The sequence below is a fragment of the Borostomias antarcticus genome, assembly GCF_949987555.1.
Source record: "Borostomias antarcticus genome assembly, chromosome: 21".
NCBI lineage: Eukaryota > Metazoa > Chordata > Actinopteri > Stomiiformes > Stomiidae > Borostomias > Borostomias antarcticus.
The window spans coordinates 4,443,202-4,456,041 of NC_140254.1; the positions used below are offsets into that span (position 1 = coordinate 4,443,202).

The 12,840-nt window shown below is 42.8% G+C and overlaps 2 protein-coding genes across 2 annotated transcripts; one reads left to right on the forward strand and one right to left on the reverse strand.

Annotated features, from left to right (window-relative positions):
* Positions 1–81: 81 nt before the first annotated feature.
* LOC311323098 (sialin) lies at positions 82–8,410 on the reverse strand. Its single transcript, XM_084455246.1, has 12 exons — positions 8,272–8,410; positions 7,065–7,153; positions 6,019–6,119; positions 5,393–5,604; positions 4,053–4,286; positions 3,708–3,882; positions 3,318–3,436; positions 2,917–3,078; positions 2,568–2,700; positions 1,801–1,948; positions 1,402–1,492; positions 82–1,123 (listed from the first exon to the last, which is right to left on the reverse strand). The coding sequence occupies exons 3-12, from the start codon at positions 6,104–6,106 to the stop codon at positions 935–937; spliced, it is 1,551 nt and encodes a 516-aa protein (XP_084311372.1). The 5' UTR covers positions 6,107–6,119; positions 7,065–7,153; positions 8,272–8,410; the 3' UTR covers positions 82–934.
* A 219-nt stretch (positions 8,411–8,629) lies between these two features.
* On the forward strand, positions 8,630–12,682 carry ppt1 (palmitoyl-protein thioesterase 1 (ceroid-lipofuscinosis, neuronal 1, infantile)). The gene is made up of 10 exons (XM_084454829.1): positions 8,630–8,684; positions 9,035–9,163; positions 9,537–9,646; positions 9,863–9,990; positions 10,812–10,882; positions 11,022–11,124; positions 11,362–11,452; positions 11,692–11,790; positions 11,942–12,013; positions 12,181–12,682. Exons 2-10 carry the CDS (start codon positions 9,043–9,045, stop codon positions 12,301–12,303), a joined length of 918 nt encoding a protein of 305 aa, XP_084310955.1. The 5' UTR covers positions 8,630–8,684; positions 9,035–9,042; the 3' UTR covers positions 12,304–12,682.
* The last annotated feature ends 158 nt before the right edge of the window (positions 12,683–12,840 follow it).

A 12,840-nucleotide genomic window follows, 5' to 3' on the forward strand; every position in this document is an offset into this window, starting at 1 on the left:
TTTGAATGGAAATAAAATGAACATATTAGACTTGATTAGCCTACAATATGAGGAGTCATTCATTTATTGGTTGATGGGCACTGAATTGTTTTTGCATTCACTATTCACATGACCATGGATATTCATTTTTCCAAGAATGATATGAGCATTATATGATATGAAACAAACAGACAATTTTCCAAGCACACAGAAGTTTTCTTTTTACATACACATAAAATATATTTGCATTTTGCATAAAATGTGACAGTTAAAAAAAAAATTTGTTGTAAAAATGTAATATTTTGTGTGCTACTTATTCACACAATTTTCAGATAAGTTGTCCTGTGTTCATACAGTACATTGTACTTAAAATGCAATTTTGTTCCCCAAATGCAGAGGAACCCTCAAAAATAAGGCAGATTTACTAATGAAAGACGACAAAAAGAACTTTTGCAATCAAATGTCTAAATGAAGACCAGAATTGATGTTTCAATTTGTGTAAGGCTTAAACATTGGTATTTCACGGAATAAAGCAGTTGTACTGTATAGTTATTCTTCAAGGTGTCCAGGTGTCCAGAACCAGATCACATGTACATTTGTATTTAATATTCAATATTTTTTCTGAAACAAAGCATTCAGAGGATAAGAACCCATTTTAAAATTCCTAAAATCATACAAACAAGAGAAACTAATAAAAAATGCCCTGGTCCTTAAGTTACTTGGCATTAAACCTGAGTTATAACCTGGCAGTAAACCTGAGTTATAACCTGGCAGTAAACCTGAGTTATAACCTGGCATTAAACCTGAGTTATAACCTACTCTAAGGTCCTGTTCCCTTTAGGTCAGGTGTTTAAATTCTACACATCCTCGGTTAAAGACGAAGCAGCACTGCTTTGCCGTAACAACGGCCGGTTACATCCACGGAGATGGAATAGGAAGTTCCACATCCCCATGGTTATGTCTCTACTGGCCTGTGCGTGTGTACGGCGGATGCGTCCGCGTCCGTCTCAGAGCGTTCCCTCTCCTCCTCGCTCAGAGCCCACCTCTGGACCTTTCCGCTGCCAAACAGGGCGAAGACCAGCGCCCCGGTGGTGTTGATGCCCGCTGACAAAAAGAACACGTTCCTCCAGTCTGCCAGGGAGCGCTGTGTCAGCAGAGATACGCTGATATAAGTTAACAAGTCAAACCTGATAAGATGAATGAAATGTGGGATAAGGTGAAATATCTAAACAAGTCAAAGAGAGAGAGAGAGAGAGACAGTGGAAAAAAGCTGCAAAAAAAAACACCTCTCTCAAGAAAATCCTTTGAAGAGGTTAGTTACTGATTGATTAGACTCTGACATTACTTTAATTTCTCTGTCAACAAAGTGAATACGTTCAGTAACCTCCAGAAGAATGAGGTGATTTTGAGGACAAGGCTTACATCTTTGGTTAGATAACCCACAACGATGGGTGCTACGACCCCTGGGATAGTCCCGAAAGTGTTGGTGATTCCCAAAAGCACACCGGCATACCTGGAGGACAGACAGAGAGCGGGAATATAACCGGAGAAATACAAACATTACAAGTGGGTACTGAGAGTCTTACCTATTTTGATTAACAATCTTCTTTTCTTTTTTTTTTACTATCTATGCTCTGTATGTTTCACCATTTACTTTAAAAAAAAAACTTTTGCTATTTTAAGAAGCCTTTTTATAGGCATTATTGGCTAAACCTGGCATATTTACATTTTGCTGTTGATTAATATGCACTGTCCCTTCTTAAATAAACTGAACTTGAACTAGATAGAGAGAGAGAGAGAGAGAGAGAGAGAGAGACCCACTGTGGAGCGATGTCTATCTGGTTAACGAAGACCCCTGCAGCGCTTATGCCTCCAAAGGTGCTGGAGAGAGTCAGGAAGGTCACAGCTAGAACGCCACTGCACCCGGCATAACCCACGGCAACCAAGAACCCAGATGGCAACAGCAAACCTGGAGGGAGAGAGAGAGAGAGAGAGTGTCTAGTTATTTTTGCGGTCTAGTGAGAAGTAGTTATTATGATTGATTATTAGTCATTAATTAGAGTATTAAGTATTCAATAATTAAGTATTGTTTATGATCCCATTCACGTGTTGGAGGATATTAGATAGATAGATAGATAGATAGATAGATAGATAGATAGATAGATAGATAGATAGATAGATAGATAGATAGATAGATAGATAGATAGATAGATAGATAGATAGATAGATAGATAGATAGATAGATAGATAGATAGATAGATAGATAGATAGATATTTCTGGTGCAGGTTCAGACAGCCAAAACAAATCACAGTTCATCAACAGAATTTTTTAAAATATAGACTTTCTCAAATCGCTGTGCATAGGACAATGAAACACAAAATGAGATTCATCCTCAACAACACCAAGATCACAAATTACACATAAACGCAGCTCTTCAGGAGTAACTTTATATCTGCCTACCTCAATTGCTAGACGTGGTAGGGTACCAGTTCTTAAAGTGAGCACATAAGGATCTCTGTCCTCTTTTTAAATTAAATTAATTTATAAAAGAAGTTATATAAGAAGACAGCAGTAAAAGTCCCCTTGCCTATGACTGTGAAGATCTTCCGAACAGCAGTGACACTCAACAGCTCCCTTTCCAGGAGGCTGTCGGCTACTACACCTGAGAGCACTGAGACGAGCCAGCCCCCCAGATAGGGCAGAGCAGACAGGAAGGAATTCTGTGGAGAGAGAGAGAGAGAGAGAGAGAGAGAGAGTGTATTTGAGGATTCAGTATACAATTTGATCCATGTCTGATCATGTGTATGATACATTAGTCTACTCTAGTTTGAGTGTGTGTGTGTGTGTGTGTGTGTGTGTGTGTGTGTGAATGTTTTTGTGTGTGTGTGTGAATGTGTGTGTGCGTGTTTTTGTGTGTTTGTGCGTGTGTGCGTCACCTGTCTGATGTCAAAGTGCAGCACAGTGTCCATGTAGGTGGGCAGGGAAGTCATGAGGGTGTAGTAAGACCAGTTGGAACACATCTGAGAGACGATGATGGCCCACAGAGGCACAGAGAACAGTATGGGCAGCAGGGGCAATGACCAGCCATGGGCACCTCCCTGGACATAGGAGGAAGAGGGAGGGAAGCAGAGGGACGTAGGGAGAGAGAAGGAGGCAGAGGAAGAGAGGGCGGGAGGGAGAGTAAGAATGAGCGGTATAAAGAGAGTGAAAGAAAGAAAGGGTGTAGGAGAAAGAAGAGGGAGAGAGATATCAGCGTGCCCAAACAAATGGGCAAATATATGATATTCATCTCATCAGAACACGGCAGGCTAGGTTTCCATCCGTCTGCTGTGGCTACCTGAGAGCCAATGGAGTTGACAATGTAATCTCGTTCCCGTTTGCTGATTCGTGGGTGAGTGCGAGGGTCGTCTGACACCAGGACGAACCAGGCGACCGCCCAGAGACAACCAGCGCCTCCTGAGAAGAGACAGGGAGTGAAAGAGAGAGGGAGAGAAAGAAAAAGAGGGAGTGGAGAGAGAGAGAGACAGAATGGCATGATTCACATTAACCTTATTTCCACTGTTGTGCCGAACTGTCTGCCGTTCGCAGAACCGTTCCCATTGCACGGTTGTCTAACCGTACTGAGTGAAGCACAACCGTTCTTTAGTAGAAATGTGAAATGTTAGTTCCGCAAACAACATTCAGTGGAACGCAACAGCCCGAGAGGTGGAAACCGTATGTCCCTTACCAGTGAGGTAGAAGACAGAGGGCCAGCCCATGCTCTGGCAGATGAAGCCAGAGAGGGGGAGGGACACGAAGGCCCCGAAGCTAGCCCCCGACCCCGACAGAGTTATCAGACGCGACCTCTCCAACGGCGGCGCCCAGCGAGCCCATATCGCCATCATGGCCGGGAAGGTAACACCCTGAGCACGCACGCACGCACACATGCACACACACACACACACATTAGGGCTGGAATGTGTACAATGTGTCATAATTTCAGTAAGAAGACAGTAAAGTAACAATTTTATTTCTGTTCTACTCTATTCTCTAGTAGTACCCATCTATCTATGTATGAAGCCTCTTACTGTACCTCTCCAAACCCCTCTAGAGCCCGGAGGCCAAACAGCCAGTGGGGCCCCAATTGGGCCGCCATGGGGGTGAGGAAGGTGAGGGCGGCGGTGCCTAGCACCCCTACCCCCAGGAAGAGGGTGCCGCCGTAGTGGCCCGCCAGGTAGCCCCCAGGGATCTGGGTCAGCAGGTAGCCGAAGAAGAAGGCCCCCAGCAGCAGGCCCTCGGTCCCAGAGTCCCAGGAGTACTGAGGGATCTGAGGGAGGGAGGAAAGACAGTGATCTTGAGAGCACACTTTCTGTTTCTTGCCGCACATCAGTCTGGACAGGCTCAATAGAGATCCATTTATGCCCGAACAGAATTTGGTCGAGAAGCAACTTGTTCGTTCAAGAACAACAATGGTGGATCCTAAAGAAGATGATGCTACAGTATATAGCATATATATAATATGATTATATATGATTATATATATATACCATCAGTTATGTCTCTCCAGAACAAATTCCTAGTTTGTGTTAAACCCAGTACCTGACTATAATAAATCTGATTCTGACCTGAGCTGAGATTTCTTAATTGAAAGAAGAGTAAAGAACGGCACTGTGGGCTTTTCTCCATGGAAAAGCTGTTTTCGCTCTTCTCCCAACTGGCTTGACGTTGGTCTCCAAAGCCGCGCTATTCCAGAGGCCAGGCTATTGTCGCAATTCAATTCATTGCTTGACATTGCTTACATTGGATAGCTTATAATTGGTCATATTGTCCTGTAAATACTACTTTAAATATGTGTTAATGCCATTGAAATAGCCAAATAGGCCTACCTTTTATAGTTTATAGGGAGCTACAGTATATGTTAATGCCTCAATCCTTTAATAACCCGCCTTTTCATTTAGTAAATAGTTTGATTCATTGATTTAAAACAAATAACAAATGAGTCTCATTTCAGCTTTCTGTAAAATCATTCATACGTCCAAAGCATGACGCGGGAACGGACTGTCACGGGAAAAACAGGGTTGTGGTTTTGCCGTGGTGCCGCTTCGACCCTAAACCCTTGAAGTTATCCTGTGATAGATGGTGATAGACAGATGGCTCATTTTTGGAAAGTGGATGGAGGGCATGGAAGGAGGGGGAGGTATGGAGAAGAGGAAGGGAGGGAAGAGAGGAATGACGGTGAGGGAGGGAGGGAGGAATGAGGGAGAGGGAGGAGAGAGAGATGGAGTATGTGGTGCAAGGGGAGATGTAGATGGGGCGGGGGGGGGGGACAAGAGGGACAGACACAAAGAAGAGGGAAAGACACATTCTCTGTGAATATCCATGCAGTGTAAATATGAAGGCTCAGTCGTCCGAGCTTGGGCAACGAGTCCTCACCCCATCAGGGCTCTGGCTGCTGTTGTCGAATCTGTGAGGCGGCACTGGACACTCGTGGCGTGCCGAGCCATTGATGGCCGGCTGGCTCTGGGTGCCGTTCACCATGGCAACGAGGGCGACGCTGAGGTTGACGCGGAGACCGTAGACGACAGAGAAGCCAAAGAACATCAAGATGGCGAGGTTGCAGCGTGTAGAGCAGCATTGCGGAGGTACTGTTACACACAGTGACAACCATCACACACACACTAGAGCTACACCATCACACACACAATGACAACAATGGCACCATCACACACACAAGATACTACAGTAGAACTATAGCATACACGATAAAATGTCAATTATATGGGCACATTGTTGAATTATACAGGAACTGTATAACTGTATTATTACATTTACTGTGTATGTTAACTTGTTGACATGTGACACTATTTTCTGTCACCATCATAGGGAGTGCTAAAGCCAGGCACTAGAACTGTAGCACTAATCAAATCAAATCAAACTTTATTTGTATAGTTCTACAACTGAGGTGCCCTATAGCCAAATGCAGTAGTGTGACAACCTTGCAGAACACACAGTTCGGTAAAGATATCATAATAATGACTGCAGCTAGATTAAATACACACCAGAATCAACCTCTCTTTTGAGGAGAGGCGTGGTTTCTCCACTTTCGTCCAATGGGGCATTAATGGAGTATCCATTTCGTGGATCCATGGTAACCAGTCACCTGACAGGGGAATAAATGACGTTTGGAACGAGGTCACTGAACTATCCAGTCTGAGAAATCTGAAGTATATATAAAAGACAGGAGTCAATATGAAAATCACATTACATAAATTGGACAGATTTTCACATATGCACGCACACACACAAACACAAGGATCAGAGTTTTCCTGGCCGGTCTGACTGTTCTTCAAAATGAGCATGCACAACGAATGATTCAAGATTTTTTATTCTTACGTCCTTGGTCCTTCATACAAGTAAAAGGTATACTTTCATGAAGGACATACAACAATCTATGTAATAATTATGGAATCTTGAATATCTCGAATCTTGCGAACGGCCAGCAAAACTCAACATGCAATATCATCACCAATGCTGTAAGGGTATACTTTGACACTTATTCACTTCACCAACCTTGCAGATTTAACCTGGGAAATTTGCTAATATACACTGCTCAAAGAAATTAAGGGAACGCCAGTCAACAATCATCATCGCAGATCTCCATGAACAAAATAACCAAGTTGATAATCTTTATTGATTACATTGTGCAATTTGCTGAGAACAAAATGACGGTCAAAGGAAACCAAAATTAACCCATTCAGGGCTGGATGTGACAAAGTGTGAGTAAGTGTTCCCTTAATTTTATTTAGCAGTATGTATGATATATATGAAGAAGCAACAGAAATTCTTACATGTAGCACCTTTAAGGCCAACTATGAAAAGTATAGCCTATCTCTACATGTTTACACGGCTGTTCTTGGGGGAAGGATGACGGGATGGTTTAAGAGCAGGAGAAAAATGTAATCGCTGGACGCTCCAGCCACCCGTGTGTGTGTGTGTCTCTGCATCGCCGTCTACACCGTGTGATGTGTGCGTACTCACTGTGTGACAAATAAAGATGTTTGTTTGTTGTTTGTTGTTTTTTTGGTTAGACCTGATGGTCTCTTACCTTTTATTATTGATATCCTTGATCACTGAACCATGTCTGAGATGATGATGATGATGATAAGGAAGTCCAAGTTTATCCTGAGGTTCACACTACAAAGTACAAACAGTAACAGTAATTTTACAAAAATAAGAGCAAGAAGGTCCTGGTTACAGGCTGTATGAGGTCAGTCACACAGGTGAGGTGATTCCTTGAAGATGCCTCTCACACTATAGAAATATTCCTTGAAATCCACATGAACTTGCAATGGACTGGTCTGTATGCTAAATGTACGGTACCAGCCTCTCTCTTCCTCACTCCAAGCGGAAGACAGAGAATGACCAAAAGCAAATGTGAGCACCACTGTATCACCTGACTGCTGTAGGCTACAAATCCAATACACACACACACGTCACACACACATAAGCAAATGTGAGCACCTCTGTATCACCTGACTGCTGTAGGCTACAAATCCAATACACACACACACATCATACACACACAAAGCACACACACACAGCACACACACACACACACGTCAACCACACGTCACACACACACACACACACGCACACACACACACACACACACACACACACACACACACACACACACACAGAGGTATGCCCCCACAATACCAAAAAAGACTGGCTGTCCTTAGCCAGCATTATTCTGGTCATATGATAATAAAGGTCAATTAGATAGGAAATTGTTGGTGAACTGTGCTAAGTAATTTGCTGAGCCCTCAAATAATTGTCAGACCGAAAAAGGCACGAGTCATGGTGTGTGAGTGATTTGTGCTTGTTTGTGTGCTCTCTGACTCTCTCTCTCTCTCTGTGTGTGTGTGTGTGTGTGTGTGTGTGTGTGTGTGTGTGTGTGTGTGTGTGTGTGTGTGTGTCTGTGTGGTCTGTCGGAGAAAGAGAGATTCCCCATTTCTCTAAACTAATAATTTAGTTCTCCTTTCAGTAGTCTGACTCAACGGTTACGATTACGATTATGAATCCGTGGAAATCTGCTAGCTGGATAGTAGTGACAGGATACTGTTATTGATAGCTAATTACATGATAACTATTATTGATAGATAAGCTTACAGGATAATTATTAATAATGCTCTCTCTACATTTAAAGACTAGACACTAAAAGCACACACAATGGAATCAAACAAACGTAAATCTCGCTGGACCTGAGAAAGTGTAGAAATGTCGGTCGAGTTTAGGTCATAATAACCTACAGCATTTGCCGGGTACAAAACATCTTCTCAGATTGTCCAGTTGTAAAAGGTCCAAATGTCACCACGTAGCCATTCGCTTATCCCCAGGGGTCAAGAGGTAGCATCCCTCTGGAGAAAGAGCTGTTGAGTAGCCTAGTGTGTTTACCATTCTCTCTCCTCTCTCTTTTTTAAGGGAAAATTGTATACTGAACGCACAAAGTTACGACATGGCGATTGACACAGCTCATTGGGATAACATGTGATGGGTCGTTCCATATCACTTGGAACTCAGTGTTGGTTTCTTCCGGATAGCGTTAACTCTATCATGTGAGATCTGTAAAGCGCTGACGGCTGGCTCTATCATGTGATACACAGGATATCCAGGTGGTATTTCTAGGGAACTAGCACTGCTATCCAGCTAGGCTACACGAACGGTAAGTACTGTAACAGCAACACTTATTGCGAAATATTTTAGTTGAAGATTACATTGAACATACTTTCCCTTTGTAGATAACCAACTGGCACTAAACAATGCAGACGCAATGGTCTTGCTTGGATTAGCCCACTGATTCCCCCGTCTGGTTCCTGTAGCCAAGTTAGCTCAAGCTTTATAGCTTTCGTCATAGAGAGTTGCGAGGTCTACAGCATCGTATCCAGCTGTCTTATACCGTGTCGTTGCAACACATTAACAACCCAGTTTAATAATAAATTGATATTAACATGTTCATGTTGACTGCCAGTCTTAACTATTATATCGCGCTCTGTCTCTTACTGCATGTTTCAGGGCTCAAGATGAGCAGACTTGTGCACCTCCTCGTCCCCCTGCTGTGCTTCGCCCTCAGCCCAGTACACGCAGGGCCGGTGCGTGGTCCTACCAACGGCACCCTGCCTTTGGTTATTTGGCATGGAATGGGTGAGCAAGCTTAGTTTACAATAAATGTACAACTACCTCCATAAGCTTTACGGTATAGCTCAGGGAAGTATACGTTTTTGCTGTGGAGACAACATCATGTTGTAGTACTGTAGAGAGTACCTCGAGTCTCATTGATGAGGTGAGCAGCACTGTAAGCCGATAATGAAACCCTATTTTAATGAGGAAGTCATGGCCACTTCCTGTGCTTGGCTGCTGCCTCTCTAACTATGACAAGTCTTTACTCTATTCCTCTCAACTTGCTCTCAACTTGCCTGTCCCGGTCCTCTGATGTGTTCTAAGAAGGTAGTGATGAAGGGATCAAGGAGAGACTTTTGAGAGATTCAACCTCTGTCCTCTTATTGTTTGCACATAGGAGACAACTGCTGCAACCCTCTTAGTATGGGATCAATTAAGAAGATGGTCGAGGAGGAGATCCCAGGGATCTACGTTCTGTCCCTGATGATCGGAAAGAGCGTAATGCAGGTGCTTCTTCGCCTCTCTCATTTGGGACAGTCTCCTCATACTTCCTGTTTCTCTGTCTGTCTTAGGTAGATGCCTGTCTAAAAAAAGAGAACCAAGCAACGAAGCATGGAATGCAGAGTATAAAGAATGAAATACAATGACAGGCTTACTCTCAAAAATCCTTAATAACTACAGGCAAGCACTAACTTTGTTTTTCTACACCCCCCCCCCTTCCAGGATACAGAGAATGGTTTCTTCCTGGATGTGAATGATCAGGTTTCAATGGTGTGCAGCCAACTGGCCCAAGATCCCAAACTGAAGGGGGGCTACAACGCCATGGGCTTCTCCCAGGGGGGACAGTTCCTGTGAGTAGGGATGTAAGGATAACCGGTATAATGATAAACCGTGATTAAATTTATTACATTTATTGTGATCATTTTATCATTAAAACCGTGTTTTACCGCCCCGCTTTTGAAAAACTCACTGTAAATACTGTCTAGCATCAACCAAAGCTAGAAACAGTCTCAAAGATGCATTATTTTAATGTTAATGCAAAAAAAGTGCATAGTGCTGCTAATTTTATTTGTGGTTTTCAATATAAAACTTGGTGAAATTATTACAGTGTGTGTATTGGTAGTTTTAGAAAATTGTCAGCACATTTTACAATACCGCGATAATACTGATAACCGTGTTCATTTTGGTCACTATAATCGTGATATGAAAATTTTCACACCGTTACACCTCTAGCTGTGAGTGACAGGGTTGATTGCTTCGGTCTGAATGTTAAAACAGGAGAGATATAGGCCCTGCTTGTTTGTATACGCTAGAAATTCTTCCTCTCTACCCTTGATAAATCACTGATTTGACAAAAAAACGGATTAGCTGAAGCTGTGTTGTGAGGTGCTGGTTTCCACCTGTCCAGCCATGTCAGATTACTGCTAACCTCAAGGGAAAGAGGAAAGGAGGATGCAGTAGTAGTATTCTGTATGTCAAGGAATATAAAAAGGAGGCAGCGTCAAGTACATCACACGAGTGACTTGTGACAGTGCATGGGAGCCACTTCTATGGTATTTTAGCGTCATGATTCATGTCTGACACTTCCGTTGTTTTCTGTTCCTTGCTGTATGTAAAGACAAGGTGGCTGCGGTTCCTAACCCTTTGCTTGGTTCCTCCCCTCTTTTGTTAGGAGGGCGGTTGCACAGCGCTGTCCTTCTCCTCCAATGAAAACGCTGATATCTATCGGCGGGCAGCACCAAGGTAACTACACCATGACAACAGTGACTACCCCATGAACCATCAACCCCCCCCCCCCCATTGTATCCATTGCCCACAACTTTCCAGTGTATATGTGCATTTACAGTTTAAATCAAGTTAACAATGGCCTCCCTGTGCACAGGTGTGTATGGGCTTCCCAGGTGTCCTGGAGAGAGCTCTCATATCTGTGACTGGATCCGCAAGGAACTCAACTCAAGGGCTTACTCCAGCTTTGTGCAAAAACAGTGAGTGAAAGCATGTGCTAGGAGAGAGAAAGAAATTGAGAAAGATATGTTTTAATCTAAGTAATTGTTGAATAAGAATCTAATTGGCAAAGCCCAGATGAATAGATTTTCATCGTAGTTACAGTGTTTTGACACGCTTATAAACAATTTCTAGGACTTCTACTGTGTGGTTGATTCCAATCTAGTGGTTTTGATTTCAGTGAGTCATGAGACTCAGTATTGTTCTCTGGTTATCAGCTTGGTGCAGGCTCAGTACTGGCACGACCCTCTCAATGACGACCTATACAAAAAACACAGCCTCTTCCTGGCAGACATCAATCAAGAGAGGGTTAGTGAAACCCACACACTCTCACACACACACTCACTCACTCAATCTGTAAGCCTCTTCATAAACCAGGAGAGTGCTCTCGACCTCAAACACAGTACATCTGTTTTCCTCTTAATTTGATAGTTTAGGTAGTAGTCACACAGCTAATCACATTGCTGGTGCCAGGCTGGAAATCTCAGATTGAATATTCTTGGTTCTAACATCAGTTCCCTCCTCTATACCCTCCTCTATACTCTCAGGTTGTGAACGAGACCTACAAGAAAAACCTTCAGCTGCTGGACAAGTTTGTGATGGTCAAGTTTCTGCAGGACACTGTTGTGGACCCAGTTGACACCGAGGTCCAGTCATTCCAGAGACACTTTTCTATTTCCTATAGATATACATAGAAATATAATGTAGCTGCTTATTGTTTCAAGTGTTATACAGCACTCGGTAATAATGACATTTCAATTAGGACTGGAGACTTAGTTTACCATCTCTCCACCTCAGTGGTTTGGCTTCCTGAAAACTGGCCAGTCGAAGGACACGGAGACACTTCAGGAGAGCGTGCTTTACAAGGAGGTATAACTTATAATTAGCCTTTTAAAACACATATATACTCACTAACACTTGATGGCAAAAAAATGCAAATACACCTACAACCTAATACCTGCATTATTATAATTTTCTCCCTGTGTGTAAATGACTGTCATCATCATAGTTTGTCTTCCCGTTTTGTCAACTCTCAGGACCGTCTGGGGTTGGCCACGATGGACCAGGCAGGAAAGCTGGTTTTCTTGGCCTCGGAGGGGGACCACCTGCAGTTCTCCAGAGAGTGGTTCAATGCCAACCTGCTGCCTTACTTGCACTAGCCAGCCTCCAGTAGCCCTACATTTCATGGCTGCCTTATAGATTATATCTCTGGGTAGGTACTCAGATATTTTTAAGCTCTTTGATTTTTAATCAATTGGGTGGGTATGAAATTCTGGCCCTTGAGCCAGTCCTACTGTAACATCCTTTGCTTCCTATTGACAACAGTAAGCATCAGTTACTGTACACACTAGTCCTATTGCACTGATCATTCCTGTCCTGTGTTGACCTATATATAATCTTATGACTTGAGAAGCTTGTTTGACTGGTTACTTTGATTATTTATCTATGAGAAAGAATTTGTTTTCAGATGAGGTGAGAGATCTGTCGTGATGTACATTTTTTTTATGTGATCTGTTTAAATGTTAGATTGAGACTGTATTTTGGGATGAAATTAAAAGTAACAAAACTTTTTTTTGAAATTGTGCCGTTTTCTGAAATAATCAAAAATAATCTCTGTACACAATGGGGCCAGTGTTCTGGATTATCATAAAATTAGATTTGGTTCCCTCTTGTTTTCATGTTAACGTCAAGACAGA

What these genes read in the sequence shown, in the direction of transcription:
- ppt1 (XM_084454829.1), top strand. Translation starts at nt 9,043, where the DNA reads ATGAGCAGACTTGTGCACCTCCTCGTCCCCCTGCTGTGCTTCGCCCTC. An exon ending in TCGGAAAGAGCGTAATGCAG is followed by an intron (nt 9,647 to 9,862) that starts GTGCTTCTTCGC and finishes CCCCCCTTCCAG; the next exon opens with GATACAGAGAATGGTTTCTT. An exon ending in TCCCAGGGGGGACAGTTCCT is followed by an intron (nt 9,991 to 10,811) that starts GTGAGTAGGGAT and finishes CTCTTTTGTTAG; the next exon opens with GAGGGCGGTTGCACAGCGCT.
- LOC311323098 (XM_084455246.1), bottom strand. Translation starts at nt 6,106, where the DNA reads ATGGATCCACGAAATGGATACTCCATTAATGCCCCATTGGACGAAAGT. An exon ending in CTCTAGAGGGGTTTGGAGAG is followed by an intron (nt 3,883 to 4,052) that starts GTACAGTAAGAG and finishes GTGCGTGCTCAG; the next exon opens with GGTGTTACCTTCCCGGCCAT. An exon ending in GAAGATCTTCACAGTCATAG is followed by an intron (nt 1,949 to 2,567) that starts GCAAGGGGACTT and finishes CTCTCCCTCCAG; the next exon opens with GTTTGCTGTTGCCATCTGGG.